The sequence below is a fragment of the Rana temporaria genome, chromosome 4, assembly GCF_905171775.1.
Source record: "Rana temporaria chromosome 4, aRanTem1.1, whole genome shotgun sequence".
NCBI lineage: Eukaryota > Metazoa > Chordata > Amphibia > Anura > Ranidae > Rana > Rana temporaria.
In genome coordinates this window covers 308,062,163-308,083,492 of record NC_053492.1, presented here as the reverse complement: position 1 = coordinate 308,083,492, position 21,330 = coordinate 308,062,163, and the positions used below count along the sequence as shown (strand labels likewise).

General features: G+C 38.8%; 1 protein-coding gene across 1 annotated transcript in view; it reads right to left on the bottom strand.

The window, feature by feature from the left end:
• Positions 1-20,075: 20,075 nt before the first annotated feature.
• SAMD5 (sterile alpha motif domain containing 5) overlaps positions 20,076-21,330 on the bottom strand; it is a 44,312-nt gene continuing 43,057 nt past the window's right edge. Inside the window, exon 2 of the mRNA XM_040350580.1 lies at positions 20,076-20,816. Within this exon, the coding sequence (XP_040206514.1) occupies positions 20,808-20,816 (9 nt within the window). The 3' untranslated portion in view covers positions 20,076-20,807. The remainder of the gene's footprint in view (positions 20,817-21,330) is intronic.

Sequence of the window (21,330 nt, the reverse complement as noted above, 5' to 3'; positions counted from 1 at the left end):
TACCCCATTATTAAAGCGTTTTTTTACCCTAAAAAAAATTGTTCATGTTTCCTTAAAGCATGAATAACAGAACAATGCTTCTGCTGTGTAATTTGGCCCCTTTGATCACCTAAAAAACCTGGCTGATCCTGCCCTCCCCCCTGTAAACTGACCACAGTTTATCATGGCTGCTGAGCCCTGACACCGTGGATAGTTTATGTGCCTCCATCATCCATAGCCCTGCTCTGTCCTTCTCTGTCCTCCTCACCTCCCTTACTTCCCTGACTGTCTGCTTGTGACAGTGGCCGCCTCTTCAGCCCCTGCTGCTTTAAAAACTATAATATATTCATGCCATCCGCTCTTTTATATAACAATATGTGCCAAGTGTCTGATCTATATAACAAAAAGGCAGATTATACCCTATATCAGAGCGTCTCCTGGTGCTCACATGACTCCTCAGCTCTCTCTCCTCCCTTCCTCCCATGTCAGCTGATGTCAGCGGGAGTGGTTGGCCCCTCCCACTATAGCTGTCAGTCTGGGAGAGGAGAGAGCAGAGGAGTTACGTGAGCGCCAGGAGATGCTCTGATATAAGGTATAATCTGCATTTTTGTTATACAGATCAGACATTTTTGCCAAAATACACCAAAAAACATCCCTTGCCTATTTTTTACTTTAGTTTCAGCGCTTTTAGCCAAAAACAAGTGAGTAGGTAGGAGGTTAAAATCGTTGAACTTGTTTTGCCATTCATTTTGCCAGAGATCACCATTCACTTTCAGTCCTGCAGATTCAACAGGAAGTGAGAGGATGACTTTCCAAAGTGATGGAAATCCACTCTTAGGCCTCGTACACACGACCGAGGAACTCGTCGTAAATGAAACATCGTTTCCTCGACGAGTTCCTTGTTAGGCTTGTGGAGAAACTGGACAAGCTTTCTTTGCGTATACACTGTCAAGATAAAATCTCGCCGTTCTCAAACGTGGTGACGTAAAACACGTACAATGGCACTATAAAGGGGAAGTTTGATTCCACTGGCGCCACCCTTCTGAGCATGTGCGGGTTTCTAAGCATTCACACTAACATGTTTCTTGTCGAAGAACACGACGAGGAAATTGAGACTCCCAAAGAGGAAAAAGAGAACGTGTTCTCTTTTTTTCTCATCAAGGTCCTCAACAGTTTTCTCGATGAAAAACATACACACAACCATTTTCCTCGGTAAAAAAGCTCTGCCACCAAGTTTCTTGATGGATTCTGTCGAGGAAAACGGTCGTGTGTACGAGGCCTGATGCCTTGTACACAGGGTCGGACTTTTGACCGTGCAAAAGTTCGCAGTGAGTCCGTTGGAAGTCAGATGGAAAGAAAAAGAACAGATTCTATATCTAAGGTCCGTCGGACTTACGACAAAAAAAGTCAGATGGAGGCTACACACGGCTGTAATTTTCGAGAAAAAAAGCCTGTATGAGACATTAGATAGCTGTCACAGTAACAAGTGTTCCCATTGGAAGATTTTCCATACATTTCCCCTACTTTCATTTCCAGCGATATTGGGGAACAGAACAATTTGAGAGAGTGAATCAGCATAACATGTATACAGACAGTAAGAAAAATTTGATATTGGTTGGTTTGTATTCTATCCCCTCACTACCACGGTACTATTCTAATCTCAAAAAAAGTTTGCATTTATTTAAACTATATTAACTGGGTAATCAAATCACCCTAATGCCTTGTACACACGGCCAGACTTTCTGAGAAAAAAAGTCAGACGGGTTTTTTTTCTTGGAAAGTCCGGCCGTGTGTAGCCTCCATCTGACTTTTTTTGTCGGAAGTCCGACAGACCTTAGATAGAGAACTTGTTCTCTTTCTTTCTGTCGGACTTCCGACGGACTCTCGGCAGACTTTTGCATGGTCAAAAGTCTGAAAGTGTTTACGAGGCATAATAGTTAATTTTCCCTTAACTTAAACTGGCCTTGAAACCTAAGCTTAACTTTAACTCAAACTTAAAGGAAGCATGTCCTGAAAGACATGTGGGTTACCACTGCTGATTTCTCCATCTCCAGGAAAATTGTGGATCTCTATATTTAAAAATGTTTGATGGTTGGCTGGGGGTTCTCTTCATCTTGCATTTTCTGCATGATTAGTCTGGGTCTGTAAATCCTATACTTCTCTCATAACAAGTTGACTTTAAATAGAATGTGAAATTATATTTTAGTTGCTGATTTGAAGCTGAGTCACTCATTAGCGTCTAATACTATTAACAGTAGAGAGATCAATCTGTCATTTAATTCAATTCTTAGTCATCTTGCCGTATGAGGTATTCCTACCAACATTGGGTTGTTCCAACTCCTTCTATAATATTCTACATAAAATACATTAATTATTTACCAGGGATAATTTCATCCCCTCATGGCAACAGCAAATAAGCAGAGCTGGGAATTCTGTAGAGGAAGGTAGGTTTACCTTAAAGTGATTGTATGCGATCACCTTGTAAAATGACACATTCCATTTAAAATAGAAATAAAACGCAAAACATTTTTGTATGGATATAAAAATACATTATAAAAATGTTGTTTACCTTTTTATAAGTAATCGCATACCCTCTGTTCTCAGCTGCATAAGAGCTATGGAGGAGAAGCAGGAGCTCACTGAGCTTCCAAGTGAATGGCTGTGCAGTGGCTGCATGTCAGAAGAAGTCTGATCATTGGAGGAGGGCAGGCTGAATTCCAAGCATAGCTAGAGAACTGACCACAGTGAGTTCTCCTGCTTAGTGTGGTCGGTTTTTAGTAGGAAAGCAAGGTGACCGGCAAGGTCATCAGGGATTTCACTCACAGGAAGTAATACAAGGAGAACATGATACTTTCTCATGCAAGTACATAGCGCACCATGTAGATATTTGACAGCACACCATGGAACAACGTAAATAGTGTCCAAACCGATGATTTATTGCATGATCACAACACAGGAGAGTGCAACGTTTCAGAATCACGTAGGACCCCTTCGTCAGTCATGTGACCACATGCCTAACAAAGGGGTCCTACGTGACTCCGAAACGTTGCACTCTCCTGTGTTGTGATCATGCAATAAATCATCCGTTTGGACACTATTAACGTTGTTCCATGGTGTGCAGGCAAATATCTACATTTTGACTTGAACCAGTTCGCAGCTGGTTGTTGCTGCAGAACCCTAATCTGAGAGCTCATCCAGGAATGTGTGCAATGGGAATATGAAGTATGTGTTACATGGTGCACCAGACACATATCAGGAATATGACGTTTTGGGATAACAAAAGCTTTAAGCATATACCCAAATTGGATAAAGATCTGATATAACATAAACTTTAAAATAAACCTTCACCTGAAACCTAACAATCATTGACCTAACAAAAACAAAAATTGGCCTAACCTAACAAAAAGATAACCCCAGTCTGTTAGGTGGAGCCAACACCTTGTCAATGCATGTTAGACACATATGCTGTACATATGGTACGGGGCTCCCATTCATGCAGTTAACAACTTATCCAACACTCAATACAGAACAATGCATACACCAAACGCATGCATTGCATTATGTTGGGAAAAGGGTGATGGACTTTTTTTTTTTGGTGCATGGACACATGTGGGGGACACACAGGAAATTAATGTAAATAGGTCACACAATATTTCCTGATGCATTTGACAAAACAGCAATTAGTAAGGGTTTAAGTCAAGCAGATATGTTACGCCTGTCATACAGAATGCATAATTCTTAGGAAACCTAACTAATTAACAAACATGTCAAACATGTTGCAAAGCAGGTAAAATGCTAAATTATGAACTGCCTCACTTGCATATGTGATAATGCTCTGCTGCCTGGAATCAGTGTTATAAGTGAGCACAGGATGTACTGTAGATGTATGGGCTGGATAAATGTTTCTCAGGATGCATGAATTTTCTAGTACAAAATTAACCAGTAAGACGTATGTCACTTTGTACCTTGCATAAGTGAGGCCATTCATCTGTGCTTAAAGTGAATGACTTCTTTCAAACAGCACAGAATGATATCATGTATTCTGCAGGAAAAAGCTAAAAATAACAGACAAAGGTTCAATGATGACATCAATTTAGAAGCAGTGTTATAAACAAACATAATATTATTGCGTATTCACAGATATATGTCAAAATATCTCTGATATATCATATTATTTGAGTTTAGAACAACGCACAGTATTAAACCATGGGTTACGTGAATTTCTTTGCCAGGAACAATTTTTTAAAGAAAGGCTAAATGTCACAGAACAATGGGCTGTTTCAGAGTAAGATAAATGTTTAATCTCAGGTACCTGGTTGAAGCAAAGGGATTTTACATTCTAATGCCGCATAAACACGATCATCAGAAAAAAAACGAACGCGTTCTAAATCTAAACTCTGATGGAATTCATTGGAATTTCTGATGAAAAACTCAGATGCGGCTACACACGATCGGAAATTCCGATCGTGTGTACAGGGCATAAGAATTTCCAGAGACTGTTTTAGCTCCAAATCAAAGATTCCGCTTTCTGTGTTAGACTAATCTAATTTTAAATGAACTTTCATTTTCACAAAATTATTTTTATTTAACCAACTGAAACAAACTGATTATTATGATTATGATCTTCCAATCTAAAAAATCCTCCAAGGAACACCGTCTAAGTCATAACTCCACAGAAGAAATGTTTGTTACCACTTTTATCTGTATTACCCAACCCACCTATAAATATCAACTGACATATCAGTACATTACACCACCAAAGAACTTTGCTGTATGTGGATTTAATGATGCGCAGTATAATTCTCACTACGTAGAATTTTATGTTTTATGTAGCGCTACAGATACACCATCTGGGCCTTAGTTATTTCTAAGAATTAAAGTTACTCTGGCTATTAAGAATTTTCAGTCTTTCAGGAAAGAACTGGTGCTGATTTCTGGCTGAGAAGAAGAATCATCAGTTCGTACTAAGAATTTATTGGGGTTGATTTACTAAACGCATAGAGGCTCTATACCCTGAATGTTAAATATTCACTTTCAAACACCCGTATTCCTTTAGTATGTCATCGATTTATAGGGTTTGCATGACATAAGATCTGGAATTTTTGGCCTTGTGTATACTGAACGTACTGAATGTGGATCTAGGAACTACATGTGGGGTATTGTAACCACTTCAGCCCCGGACCATATTGCTGGTCAACGACCGGGCCACTTTTTGCGATTCGGCACTGCGTCGCTTTAACTGACAATTGCGCAGCCCTGTGATGTGGCTCCCAAACAAAATTGGCGTCCTTTTTTTCACACAAATAGAGCTTTCTTTTGGTGGTATTTGATCACCTCTGCGGTTTTTATTTTTTGCACTATAAACGAAAAATGAGCGACAATTTTGAAAAAAAATGAATATTTTTTACTTTTTGCTGTAATAAATATCCCCAGAAATATATAAAAAACAATTTTTTTCCTCAGTTTAGGCCGATACGTATTCTTCTACATATTTTTCATAAAAAAAATCGCAATAAGCGTTTATTGATTGGTTTGCGCAAAAGTTATAGCGTCTACAAAATAGGGCATAGTTTTATGGCATTTTTATTAATATTTTTTTTTACTAGTAATGGCGGTGATCTGCGATTTTTATTGGTACTGCGACCTTATGCCGAACACTTTGGACACAGCACCCCAGATGACGATCTAGAGATTGAAACGCGTCGGGACTCCATGCTGACCCTACTGCTATACTGTTACATGCCTGTTTGTATCTACTAAAATGTGAGTGCAACCTTTTATACTTTTGCTGCCAAGTAATTTTTAAACAGAATTACACTATGTGCATTTTTGCTCCTTCTCTTTTGCCCTACACGCTCTGAGCCTCTGGATTTTCTGGATACTTCCCATGGTCTTCATTGGTTGCTATTTGGTATCATCCTTCATCAATCACATCGCATATATAGTGGAAACCCTCAGAGGTTTACCTCCCTGTCTACAAGCTGTTTTGAAGTTGGGATATCGCTATCCGCTTTAAGCGTTTATGACCTATTAAGTATATGCTTATTTAGGTCCACTCTCTCTGGTAAGCCTCCAGTTTATACCTTGGTGGTGGATCTACTATCAATTCTTCTTTCTACAATCCACAATATGTCACATCTGTTTTGGAACGTTTTAGATTTTGAACTTCACTAATTTTACTGCCGTTTACCACTTATTATGGACTTTGGAGCACTTTGGTGTTAACTTTTCATGATTATAAGACTCAATTTTTATAGTCTCTTTTTCATTTGATGTACATATTTAGCGCTACACTTTTTTGTTTACTTCGGACACTTTTGACACATTTTTGGGACCATTGGCATTTTTATAGCGATCAGTGCTATAAAAATGCATTGATTACTATGAAAATGCCACTGGCAGGGAAGGGGTTAACACTAGGGGGCGAGGAAGGGGTTAATTATGTTCCCTGTGTGTGTTCTAACTGAAGGGGGGGTGGGACTGACTAGGGGAAATGACTGATCGCTGTTCATACATTGTATGAACAGACGATCAGGCATTTCTCCCCCTGACAGGACCGGGAGCTGTGTGTTTACACACACAGCTCCCGACTCTCGCTCTGTAACGAGCGATCGCGGGTGCCCGGCTGTGATCGCGCCCCCGGCTCGCGCGTCGGGACCAGGGGCGAGCGGGTGGCGCGCACGCGCCCCTATTGGCTGAATCGCGAGATGATGTATACCTACGTGATCTCGCGCAGCCGAGCCGACCTGCCGCCGTATAACTGCGGCTGGTCGGCAAGCAGTTACAGAAGCAGTATCTGCAGAAGAAAAAAAAAGCTTTGTCAAGTCCTTCAGGGGTCCATGTGCACATAGCACTTGTCCCAATAAACCACAAGTAGTGGATGTTAAATAAAATGTATATTTATTTTCTGCCATTGCTGGCTATTGCTCCACCTCCTGAAGTCTAATGACTCATACACACGATCAGTTTTCCGGATGGGAAAACTATGAGGAGAGCTTTTGGCCGGGAATCCCAGGCGTGTGTATGCTCCTCGCAGTTTTTACGATGGGAAAACTGTCCAAAAACCACAGGACAAAAAAAGAGAACCAGGAAAAAATGGCAGACTTTTGCCCGGTGGTTTTTGGCAGTTTCCCTATGGGAAAAACTGCGATGGAGCATACACACGGCTGGGATTCCCGGCCAAAGTTCCATCGCAGTTTTCCTGTCGGGAAAACCAGCCGTGTGTAGGGAAAAGACTGAACCGAGCAGGTTCTCGGCTTTCCCCTCGGGATTTCCGACAGGAAATTTTCCTGTCGAGAATCCTGCATGGGGCATTAAACTATGAAAATTCCTATGGGGGGAATTAAACTGATGTTTCTTCTCTCCAATCTGCAGCACTATGCCTCCTCATCTCTCCTGTTTGGCATGCATGGAATCCAGAATTGCCTTCTGCAATTTAGGGCAAAGAAAGAGTGGAGTGTCAACTTGTGAGCAATTGCAGCTGAAGAAAAAGGCTTTTATTCACAAATACAAGCTGACCGCACACAACAGCTACTACACTAATCACACAGGGACAAGTGTAGTAGCCAGTGTGTGCTGTTGAGGTTGTAAAGTGGTTGTAAACCCTCACATATACCCAGTGAAGTGACTGGCCTCCGGTGATACACAGAGATGAAACAAATCCTCCTACATATGTTGCACCTGTTTATCTGCGGTCTTCTCTTGTCTACATCCATTCAAATTCCATCATTTATAAAGCTTGCCTGAGCTGTCAGAAAAAAGGGAGCAGAGATCTGAAATTACACACTGCAATACCCAGTGAGTGGGGAGAGCTCTGAGAGCTGATTTGAGAGAAGGCACACACCCCATTCACACAGCACACAGGAACAGCTGAGGCTGTCAATCATCTGGATCTCCCTCCCCGTCACCTTTTATCTCTTGGTGTCAGGAAAACTTGTCATAAATAATTCATGCTGATAGCAGAGGAACAAAGCAGCAGACAGAAATGACACTTAGTGCTCTTAATTGAGACAAGTACTGTACACACTATAGAGGGATATGCATGTTTCACGTCTAGGGTTTACAACCACTTTAAATTCCAAAACATATTTCCATTTTAAATGTGGAATTTCATAGCCATATGGACTATTCTCAGCCATACTGACCCTAAAAGCAGCACCCAACACCACAACCATGTGATTTGTTACACTTATCTGTGTGGCTGTTTGCATTTAGACCCACACTAATCATATTCATTATTTTATACCGCTATGTTATTTTAATGAAGTAGAAGACAGAAACAGGATCCTGAAGCTAGTGCCTATAAACCCAGTCCAGCCCTGGAAAAGTTGGGTATTGTGTCTGCGTGGGAGGCAGGATTTTTATTGTTAATAGCCCAAGGAAAGCCTTGGGAGATGAAAGACAGGAAATGTTAATAACTAAACATTAAATTAAAGTTAATAATGTTTAAAGTACACTTGATAACATACCAATTATCTAGGTATATTTTGCGTGCAAACATTTCCTAAATATTTATGAAAGTTAAATGTAACAATTAGCGACTTGCTGATAGCAACTATATCTAGCACATTATAGGTAAAACCTTCACAGATGTTGCATATACTGTATTTAAAGCAAACAACATGTGTAACTGATATAAGACAACAGCTACACCATCAACATCTTGTCACAAAGAAGCATCACAGTTAGAATACTAGCAATTGTACATGCTGTGTGTGGTCTTACAATGTATTTGTTTTGCGTTTTATTTAATTGGCTGAAATGTACAAGAGAAAAAGAGCACAGGAAGATGTTTTACTACAAGAAATAGAATACCCCATGTGACACAGCAATTTAAAAGAGGCCTCCAGCAGGACAATTTTAAATAGCAAGGCTATGCCTAAATTTAACAGAGGCAAAGCACACTGGGGCTTTACACTGATCCTAGATGATGCCAAAACCACAATGGCTCCATCCTTCGAAAGAAAAAAAGCAGATGTAAGCATTGTCAGTGCTGTGATCTCTGTAAGAGGTAATAAATATATACAGTATCTCACAAAAGTGAGTACACCCCTCATAGTTTTGGAAATATTTTATTATATCTTTTTCCGTGACAACACTGAAGAAATGACAATGTACAGTAGTGAGTGTACAGCTTGTATAACAGTGTAGATTTGCTGCCCCCTCAAAATAACTCAACACAAAGCCATAAATGTCTAAACCGCTGGCAACAAAAGTGAATATACCTCTAAGTGAAAATGTCAAAATTGGGTTGATTCTCATTCTCATTCTCATTCCGATCGTGTGTACACAATTCCGATGCACAAAATTCCACGCATGCTCGGAATCAAGTAGAAGAGCCGCACTGCCTATTGAACGTAATTTTTCTTTGTTTTTGACGTTCGGAATTTCCGACAACATTTGTGTGACCGTGTGTATGCAAGACAAGTTTGAACCAACATCCATCGGAAAAAAATCCACGGTTTTGTTGTCGGAATTTCCGATCGCCTGTACGCGGCATAACTCTCTCATACTGGTCACTGGAAGTCCAACAGGGAACCCCATGGTAAAAGAACTCTCTGAGGATCTGAAACAAATTATTGTTGCTCTATGTAAAGATGGCTTAGTCTTTAAGAATATTGCCAAGACCCTAAAACTGAATTGCAGTATAGTGCCCAAGACCATACAGCAGTTTAACAAGACAGGTTGCTGCAGAGGTTGAAGGGGTGGGGGGTCAGCATGTCAGTGTTTAGACCATACGCTGCACAATGCATCAAATTGGTCTGCATGGCTGTTGTCCCAGAAGGAAGCCTCTTCTAAGATGATGCACAAGAAAGCCTGCAAACAGTTTGCTGAAGACAAGCAGACAAAGGACATGGATTACTGGAACCATGTCCTGTGTCTGATGAGACCAAGATAAACTTTTTTTTTTTCAGATGGTGTCAAGCATGTGTGGTGGCAACCAGGTGAGGAGTGCAAAGACAAGCATGGTGGTGGGAGTGTCATGGTCTGGGGCTGTTGGCACTGGGGAGCTACAGTTCATTGAGGGAACGATGAATGCCAACATGTACTGTGACATACTGAAGCAGAGCATGGTAACCTTCCTTCAGAGACTGGGCCACGGGGCAGTATTCCAACATGATAACGACCTCCAAGTTGACCACTACCTTGCTAAAGAAGCTAAGTGGTAAGGTGGTGGACTGGTCAAGCATGTCTCTAGACCTAAACCCTATTGAGTATCTGTGGGGCATCCTCAATCGGAAGGTGGAGGAGCGCAAGGTCTCTAACATCCACCAGCTCTGTCATGTCATCATGGAGGAGGGGAAGAGGACTCCAGTGGCAACCTGTCAAGCTCTGGTGAACTCCATGACCAAGAGGGTTAAGGCAGTACTGGAAAATAATGGTGGCCACACAAAATAGTGTAATTTTGGGCCCAATTTTTACTTAACCTCCCTGGCGGTCTTCCCGAGACTGACACGGGGTTAGATTTTCTTGCTACTATCGGTAACCCCGAGTCAGTCTCGGGCTTGCCTCGCTAGATCCACAGGCACTTTTTACTTACCTTGTCCCTGGATCCAGCGATGCCACCGCGCTGTGTGAGCGAGCGGGACCTCGCTCGATTCACATAGTGCCTCCGTGTGACGCCGATCTCCGTTCCCTGCGACGTTACGACGCACGGGGACGGAGAACGGCGCCAAATTCAAAAACGTAAACAAACACTATACACACAGTATACTGTAATCTTATAGATTACAGTACTGTATGTAAAAAAAACACACCCCCCCTGTCCCTAGTGGTCTGCCCAGTGTCCTGCATGTCATTTTATATAATAAAAACCTTTTTTTCTCCCTGCAAACTGTAGATTGTCCATAGCAACCAAAAGTGTCCCTTTATGTCAAAAATAGTTTTAGATCAGCTAAAAAACAGCGATAATAAATTATAATCACTTGCAGAATTGTGCGATAGCGATTTGTGGGGAAATTCGTCATAAAAAAATAAAAGTAATGACAGCGACAATTCTGCAACTGAGCAAATTTCAGTGATTTTGATTTGATTACATTATTGAATAATTTTTATTATAATTATATTATTATTTGTTATAATTATTTATAATTATTTATTATATTATAATTTATAATTTTGTTTTTAAAAAAATGTAATACACGGGATGCCTATTAGAATCTTGTTTGGTCAGATTTAAGTGAGTTATTTCTAAAAATTACAGACCTACAATATAAAACGCCAAATTTCCTTGCAAATAATGGTACCGCTTTTAGCATGTTTTTTCTGAAAGAATCATACCGCCAGGGAGGTTAAGGGTGTACTCACTTTTGTTGCCGGCGGTTTAGACATTAATGGCTGTGTCTTGAGTTATTTTGAGGTGACAGCAAATTTACAGTGTTATACAAGCTGTACACTCACTACTTTACATTGTAGCACATTTTTATTTCTTCAGTGTTGTCATATGAAAAGATATAATAAAATATTTACAAAAATGTGAGGAGTGTACAACCATAGAAATGGGGATGAAAAATGTTAATAAAAAAACATATTTGTTCCCAAAATTTGCTCTAAACTCTGTGTTCCAAAACATAAAATGCACCTTCAGTGCTCAGAGTACTGATATCTTTGCCTGACATCAATCTATTCCTAACTCAAACATCTACTTATGTACTGTATTTGTTTCAGTTTCAGTATTTGTCATTGAAAGCAGTGGTTTAGAGAGAGGGAATTAGGGGTTGATTTACTAATGGAAAATAGGCTGTGCACTTTGCAAAATGCAGTTGCACTCTGCAAGTTCAGTGCTCCAGAGCTTAGTAAATGAGGTTAAGCTTCACAAACAATACCCAATCACATGCAGGGAATTAAAATAAAAAAAAGCACTTTTGCTTGCACATGATTGGATGATGGAAGGTAATGCTGCTCATTTACTAAGCTCTGGAGCAACTGCAAAGTGCACAGTCTATTTGCCGTTAGTACATCAGCCCCTAAGGCCCCGTACACACGGTTGGACAAAACCGATGAGAATGGTCCGACGGACCGTTTTCATCGGTTCACTTCTAAAGTGGCCGTACGGCCTGATGTGTGTACACACCATCAGTTCAAAATCCGATCGGGTCAGAACGCGGTGACGTAAAACACACGACGTGCTGAATAAAACGAAGTTCAATGCTTCCAAGCATGCGTCGACTTGATTCTGAGCATGCACGGGTTTTGAACCGATGCTTTTCTGTACTAACCATCGGTTTGGTCCGATGGGGCAGCGGTCCATCGGTTCGGTTTTGAAGCATGTTTAAAAATTTTGGACCGAAGGAAAACAGACCGGTAGCCTATACACACGGTCGGTTTGGTCCGATGAAAATGAACTTCGGTTCATTCTCATCGGACCAAACTGACCGTGTGTACGGGGCCTTAGGGTTCCCCCGTGTCTTGAAAGAGACTCTTTCCCAGTATCCTGGCCACTTGAGCTATTTCACACTTCTGAGTATATGAATACCAGCTCCTCCCATCGCACCCTGTATGTACTCCAACTGTCTTGTAAATCACTGCAGGATGTATAAACTGGCAGGAGAAACCACTATGTGGCAGGTGGAGCAGGTATTTAACGCACTCAGAAGGGTCAAATACCTATAGCATCCGACGATCGGTAAAGTGGTGGTGTTTGAAGATGCAGGCAGCCAGAAAGGTAAGTATAGATGATCTTTTTTTAAAGGGCTTCCCTTTTGATGGCAGAGTCACTTGAACTTGTATATGTACATTTCAGCTTGAGCTATTAAGCTCTGTAAATAACATAATTTTCATAAAAAGAGGACAAAAGAAACAAAGGAAAACACATACCAAGAATCTTTAAACTTTACCTGCTGGATGCAGAAGAATGCATATAATGGTACCTTTTAGACTAGAAAAAACTATGTACAAAACGTACTATATGATCATTTTAAAGTACAATTTCAGGATCGATCTAACTAATCATAAAACTGCTCATATCTCCCTTTAAACATCTACAATATATTTACTACCCATGGAAGAACCAACATCAGAGGAAATATGTATGTATATACATACATATTTCCTCTGATGTTGGTGTTCCCGCGATACGCTGTGGCTACTAATTTTATTTATAGACTGCTGCTAGGGTACAAGGTGAAGTGTCTCTTTATATATGCTATGTTAAACCCAGCGCTGTCTTAAGGCAATGTGATACCATATATAAGGGTAATCAAGTTATACAAAATCTCAAACTCACTCTGTGCAAATTAAACTGAAATTCAAAACAATAAAATAGTAAAAATAGTAGAATTCATAAAATAAAGTACATATTTGTGCTGCCTTCTAAGTACAAAAAAAAACATATAATCTTGTAAAGTGTAATATTGCTCCAATATTCTTATGACAGTAAAGTGCAGATGAGGGCAATAAGGTGCCGTGCTCGCCTCCTCATGTGCCCTCCCTCACTGACTCCTAATGGATATTGTGCCTGTCAGTATAAAAGCAATCCTCAGGTTCTTATGACAGATAGGTCCTAATTCCTCCATGTGTCACAGCAGGACAATAGATCTCTCAATTAATGGCATGTAAGGAGATTCAGGAGATTTCCATTTTACTAAAAGAATAAAAAACAAAACAAATGTAACACTCACAGGTAAAACTCTTGTAAAATAGCTTGTAATGCCGTTTTGGAACACAACTCCACAGAGTGCGCTCCAGGTCCTGTGTACAGTCACAAGAATATTGGAGCACCAATTATATTTTAGAAGATTAATCTGATTTTTTTGCACTTAGAAGGCAGCACCGAATATGCACTTTATTTTATGAACTCTATTAACTGACATATGGTTTTTACTATTTTATTGTTTTCAATTTCAGTTTAATTTGAGTGAGGCCTCGTACAGACGACCGTTTTCCTCGACAGAATATATCAAGAAACTTGGTGGCAGAGCTTTTTTGCAGAGGAAAACGGTCGTGTGTATGTTTTTCATCGAGAAAACTGTCGAGGAACTCGACGAGAAAAAAAGAGAACAAGTTCTCTTTTTCCTCAACGGGAGTCTCAATTTCCTCGTCGTGTTCCTCGTCGGGCTGGTTTTTGACGAGAAACACGTTCGTGTGTATGCTTACAAACCCGTGCATGTTCAGAATAAAGTATGAGACGGGAGCGCACCTTCGGTAAAAGTAGCGTTTGTAATGGAGATATCACATTTGTCACGCTGTAACAGACTGAAAAGTGCAAATCGTCTCTTACCAAACTTTTACTTAACACGCAGTAGCATGAGATTAGCAAAAGCAGCCCCAAGGGTTGTGCCAGTGGAATCGAACTTACCCTGCCGTCGTATGTGTTGTACGTCACCGCGTTTGAGAACGAGGAGATTTGGTCTTGACTGTGTGTACGCAAAGAAAGCTTGTCGAGTTTCTCAACAAGCCTAACAAGGAACTCGTTGAGGAAAACTATGTGTCTTTTCCGACGAGTTCCTCGGTCGTGTGTACGAGGCCTCAGTTTGAGATTTTGTATAACTTGATAACCCTTATATATGGGATCACATTTTCCTAAGACAGCTCTGGGTTTAACACAGTACATATTTCCTGCCCACTCTGGTCCAGTCACGTGATCGGTTGCCAATGTCAAATGGAGTGGCTTCAGCGGAGAGGAGGCAGCGCTGACAATGGAGGACCCATAGTAAACCTATGGGTGACGTCAGTCCTTGGACATTCCAATCGTCTCCTCTACTCAGTACTGGCTAACACAGGGGAGATCACGTGACTAGACTGAGTAGTTAGTATAGGTATTAGAAGGGGGTGGGCCATTTTAGGATTAGATCAATCCATGAATTCTACTTTAAATTAGGTGAAAATCTGTATACTGCAAACTAATTACATGTTTATTATGTTCTCATGCAAGGTCTATTGGGAAGGATTATTACAATGTGTAATAGCACAATGTATAGGCATCAATTTAACTAAAACACAAATTACATAAAGACCTATTTCAATAGTATAATATTTTAGATATTGGAAATCAGTAGGGGGACTGTATGGACAGGTACATAGAAGCTATGCAAACCAAAATACAGAAAACAGATTTCTGGTAAATTGGATTATATTCTTACATTAAATATCTCTTCCAAAATAGAGCTTTCTTTTGGTGGTATTTGATCACCATAATTTTTTGAGCTATAAACAATAATAGAGCAACAATTTTCAAAACAATTCAATATTTTTTACTTTTTGCTATAATAAACATCTACATATTTTTGGTAAAAAAATCGCAATAAGCGTATATTGATTGGTTTGCCCAAAAGTTATAGCGTCTACAAAATAGGGGACCCAATTGACGTCTATGGGACTCGAACGTTCAAATTCAAAAGTGCTAATTTTAAAGCCTAATATGCAAGTTATTGTCGTAAAAACGTCTTTGAGAACCCGGGTCTTACCCCAGGGAACATGTATCAATGGAAAAAAAGTTTTAAAAACGGTAGTTTTTTCAGGAGCAGTGATTTTAATGATGCTTAAATAAACAAAAAAAAAAAAAATTCCTTTAAATATTGTACCTGCTGGGTGTCTATAGTATGCCTGTGAAAACGTCTTTGAGAACCTGGGTCTTGCCCGAGGGAACATGTATCAATGGAAAAAAAGTTTTAAAAATGGTCGTTTTTTTCAGGACTGAAAAAACAACCGTTATAAAAAAAAAATCCATTGATACATGTTCCCTCGGGCAAGACCCGGGTTCTCAAAGACGTTTTCACAGGCATACTATAGACACCCAGCAGGTACAATATTTAACGGAATTTTTCATATATATTTTTTTTATTAAAATCACTGCTCCTGAATCTTTAGGTGCAAACTACAGAGCACACGGCCAGTACACACCAAGTAGCTTTAGGTGCAAACTACAGAGGACACAGGCAATAAACCACGTACTGCAGCTAGCCCAGTCACCTGCCTGCCAGTAAATTAGGAAGAACTGATCTAGCTAAACTATACAGTGTATAAATATATGTACAACACCTGGGATGTATATATATCCTCTACACACTGTAACATTAACTGACTAGCCTGCCTGCCTGCTCTATCTACCTGCAAAAAATTACACTCTCTCTGTCCTCTCTTAACCACTGCAACACACTACACAAGGCCGACCTGCAGGTGGCCTTTTATAGTGTGGGGCATGTACTAAACCCCCTGAGCCATAATTGGCCAAAGCCACCCTGGCTTTGATGAACTTCTAATAAAGAGAATGGTGATTCATCTGCATATGTGCTTAAGGGCCAGGTACATAAGTGTGCTTTTGCAGTGAAATGATGGACAAGTCCCACAGTGAAGTCTGCCAGGAGGCTATATTTCAGGTAAGTGCATAGATTGGTAACTGTTTAGACGATTGAAACATATCACTAGGGGAAGTAAAGAAAACAAAAACAAAACATAAATCTGGAATGGAATGAAGATTCCTTTATTGCAATTAATACAATACAAGACCAAAAATTTTCATTGATAAACACCCTAAGAATAAATAATTTTTTCATTGGCAGCTGATGAGCAACAGTCACCTACACTTGAAATGTATTCAACTGTATAAAGTAGAGAGAAGACCTTAGCGTGTACTGATTTTTACATTAAAGCCTTCATTGCTGTGATTTTAAAGTTCTGCTTATCTTCTATTTCTGCTCCATCCACTCCATCTATTCTAAATAGCAGACACTTTAACCTATACAAGATATTTCTAAAACCCAGAAAGAGATTCGGAAGGAAGATAGAACCCAGAAGAGCTTGGGACTTAACATATCACAAGAGGGGGACCGGAGAATTTAGTAGTTTAGCCAATAAGCCATGATATTTGTCTTGATCTGCAGAACTGCAACAAATGTGGAATGAAATGTTGGGCCTATGTTGGGCCTGTTATGAAAGATGTTAGAGCAGAAAACATCTACATGCTGCTAGAACAAGGAGTGTAAAGTAAATGAACACTGTAAAAGTAAAAATTAGTTTTTACATTTTAAAGAGTTTTTTGAGAAAACATATTGTCCAGTTTATCTTCCATGACGACTCATAAACAAGATATAACTCACACGCTATTGGGTCAGGAAGCTAAGTTTAAGAGTTCAAGATTAAAACAACTTTAACCTAGTGGGAGTCCCAATTGCCTTAAGAGACTGTGGATAAATCTTTTCAGAATACAAGTTATTCAGCCTAGCTGGGCCTTATTGTGTGTATGTTGGAGGGGCAGGGGGGTCTCTAATCTCTTCAGCAACTGTAGAGGGGCCAAGCGAGCTCTTGGGGCATCTCTATATCAGACTATCAGTCACTGTGTTGCATTCCTAGTATTTATTTAGCAACATCAGCCCATATAGACAACATATGGTTTACATTTGTTTCTAAATAGATTATTGGTCCAAACCAAAATTTTGACAATTTTTTTTGCCAAATCCTCCTTTAATGCAACTCTAGCATGAGTTTTAAAAATAAATCAAGTCCTTTCCAGCTGCCCACACCAACTAGTTCTTCTGCATTGAAGAGAGAATTTTTCTGGAAGATAATCTATTAATTCTTTAAAAAAAGTTGGATTCTGTCATTCCCCCTTTTTAGTGCTGTGGATTCTTCCATCATTCTCCACCAGATACAGTAGTGGTGTGTGTTCTACAGTAGGAACCACAGGATGCAGCGTGGGGCCAGATATTTCAGGAAGCGTCTCTTTTAAAGGCAGAGGAGTTTGAAGGTGTTGGCAATGGGACAGGTTACTAGTAACTATTTACTTTGCAGGGAGCTGCTGGTTTCAATTAGTTTAGTTTCTTTTTCAATATTAACTATTTATTTTTAAACTCTAGTAACTTCTTTACATATCTCTTTCGGGACAACAAAGGAGAATGAATATTGTGTCTTTTTTAACTACCTCAGAACAATGTTGTGATTACATCCAGTATAGTATAAAAGTATCTCACCTCTACAAATGTGATTTTATAATATAACTTCTGTCTTATTTCCCTGTACTTTTTCTTTTAAACATTCATTTTGGGGTTTTCCAGAGGAAAGAACTGCAAATGAAGACTTAATCTGATCAGTAATTTGGAATCCTCCATGACAACCCCAATACAATTTCCTTTCTAGAATAGAACAGTTATGAGACTTTTTTTACCTTGTTTCTAAAAAACACAGCAGAGATGTGGTAGAGTATGGCATTTAAACTCTCTGCCTTTCATCCCAACAAGAAAGTTGGAAAAATGTTTTGGTTATGGATTGCTGCGATGGATTCTTGAGAAACTGATTTTCAGTAAAAGTAATTCTTCATTTAAGTAACCATAATGCCTCGTACACACGCAGGACTTTCAGAGAAAAAAAGTCAGACAGGCTTTCTTTCTCAGAAAGTCCGGCTGCGTGTATCCTCCATCGGACTTTTTTTTTACGGAAGTCCGACGGACCTTAGATAGAGAATCTGTTCTCTTTCTTTCCATTGGACTTCCGATGGACTCACGGCTGACTTTTGCACGGTCAAAAGTCCGGCCGTGTGTACAAGGCATTAGAGTACAATCAGAAGAAACTTTTCATGTCAGAAAATTTGTAAAATTAAATATATATATATATATATATATATATATATATATATATTAGGGCTGTGCAAATTAACTTTTAATTAATCGATTAATTTTTTTGATCGATTAAAATTCTTTTGATTGGTACTCACCTCTCCGCCGGCTTCTGGGCCTTCAGGGAGTTCCGTCGGAGATCCGGTGACGTCACGGACACCGGCGGGGTTTGCCGTGTCCATCTGAAGGGCTCCTTTGCTGTGCCTTCATATCTGCATGCCGACGGGACCTTACTATCTGCCACATGCAAGGGCTGTTACACTTCCCTCTATCAACCTGGGATTCTACAATCATCCACTGGGAGTTGTGATAGTTCCCTTCATAGGACATCTACATGCCGACAGACTGATGTTAACCCCTCCTCATCTGGATTCAGCAGTGGTATCGTTGTACACATTTTTATACCAGTATCATACTTAGCTACATGTTTTTATGACTGCTTTTGGTACCATTTGGTATTACTCGCACCATTTTTACAGTTTATGTAGCTACATCGATTTTATCTCCAGTGCAATATTTATTTGGTTACCTACTTGAAGACTATAAAAGTTTTAATGCTATTCCCATCGAGCGCTGCCTTTGTTTGTTTTTTGTATCCTGCTATCCATTTTTCCAGTGGTTGGTAGCTGCACTGGGAATCAGCCTGCAAGGAGATCAGCTAAAAGTAGTTGGATCTGTCTGTTCGTTATAATTAATCAAAATTAGTCGATTAATCGATTAAAAAACAATTGATTAATCGAACAGAAAAATTTTGATCAGTAACAGCCCTAATATATATATATATGTATGTGTGTGTGTGTGTGTTATGAGTTGGAATAAAAAAATGTATTCAAATAAACAATAAATAAATAAATCAGTTAACGTCACTAAACTCTCCTACAGCTCCCCCAAAATTAACACCACCACTTTGAGAGTACAAAACTAATAAAAGTCTATTTATAATAAAAGTCTATTTATACCAGTGAATGCCACAAGAAATGTGTTCCAAAAGAAAACTTCTCTTTTTTTAATCTTTCTTCAAAAAATCTGAACATATATTTCTCTATTGCAGTGTGAGATCACCACCCTCCCTCCACCCTAAATCAATTTCACTTACAAAAATTTTTGAATGGAGGGATGTTTTCTTTTGGAACACATCGGTTTCTTGTGGAATTCACTACAATACACAGAACTTAATTAATTTAATTTAACTGATATTTATTTGCATATTTACTTATATTTATGTTACATAGTAGGTGAGGTTGAAAAAAGACACAAGTCCATATAGTCCAACCTATGTGTGTGATTTTATGTCAGTATTACATTGTATATCCCTGTATGTTGCAGTCATTCAGGTGCTTATCTAATAGTTTTTTGAAACTATCAATGCCCCCAGCTGAGACCACCGCCTGTGGAAGGGAATTTCACATCCTTGCCGCTCTTATAGTAAAGAACCCTCTACATATTTCACTGAAGGTTGTGGTGCTAATTGTTTTAGAGCACTACTCTTTTATATGCAATTTAAATTGTGGATATTGCGTATTGTTTGAAATGAATACTGGAATTCACTTTATCTTTTAAAAACCATTAATAAAAACGATTGAAACAGAAATGGTAGAGCAGTACATCATGACACAGTGCACCATAGTGTATTTTTATGCATTACATGTAACACTTAAATTTTTTGGGATATTTTCGTGCATCAGCACCCCATTATTTGTAATAGGCTGCCTTAATGCAATATTTTATTTTATACATTAACTGAAGGAAAAGCTGCTGGAAAAGCTGTCATGTGACCCTAAACTTAGTCACCAACTTTTCTACTTCCTTAATCAATTGCAGTTAATTCAAAGAATATATATTTGCAGTAAACTACATATTGTCAATACATATTAGGAGTTATTCAACTTTGCATAAATTTATGTGTAAAATGTATTTGATTAAAAAAAAAAACATTTGTATACTGCAGTCCATTAGAAAATGTCTTAACCTAATGCATTAAAATTTTAAATGATGTGTTTTAATAATCTTCAGATGTAGGAAATATAATATGTAATGCAAGGACTGTAAGAATTAAACATTTAATGTTGCTATAATTTTAGAATTTGTTTCTCAGACCGTGCCCGGTAAAGGTTTATTAAATAAAACTTTAATTTAAATTGCATGTGATCTTCTTCTGCATAATAAACCACAATGGTCAAAGCAAAGGATCCTGGGTCTTGAACGTCTGTCTCACATCAGTTTCTTTCATCAAATCAGATACTCTGTGTGTTGACTCCTTGGAATGGAACCATGTATTCTTTAAAACTGCTAAAGAAATAAATAAAAGAAAACAGAGTTGTAATAATTGCATCTAGAAGTTTATCTGTATTATCTGTTGGAAAACTGATACTCCTATTAGGTGATAAGGTGAGCATACTGTGTATTTTTACAAAAATTGATTTGAAAACATTGACATTGATTTACTAAAGAAGCTTCTCACTATAAAAAAAATATTTTCAGCTTAGAAACTGAATTTATACTTAGCTTAGTGAATGAGATAAAACGAAGTGAAAATTTAATTTGCAAAGGATACACAATCAAGTGCAAGGAATAAAAAAAAATATATATATATATATATATATATATATATGTTAACTTCTATGTGATTAGATGATTGAAGTCAGCATAACATCTCCTCATTCATTCGTTTAAGTAAATTTTAATTTTGCAACGTGAATGTTCATGTAGCTTCACTAAGCTAAGTGTAAATTTACTTTGCAAAGTGAAAATTTATTTGAAAGGCTAAAATTCTTCACTTCTTTAGCAAATCAACCCCATCAAG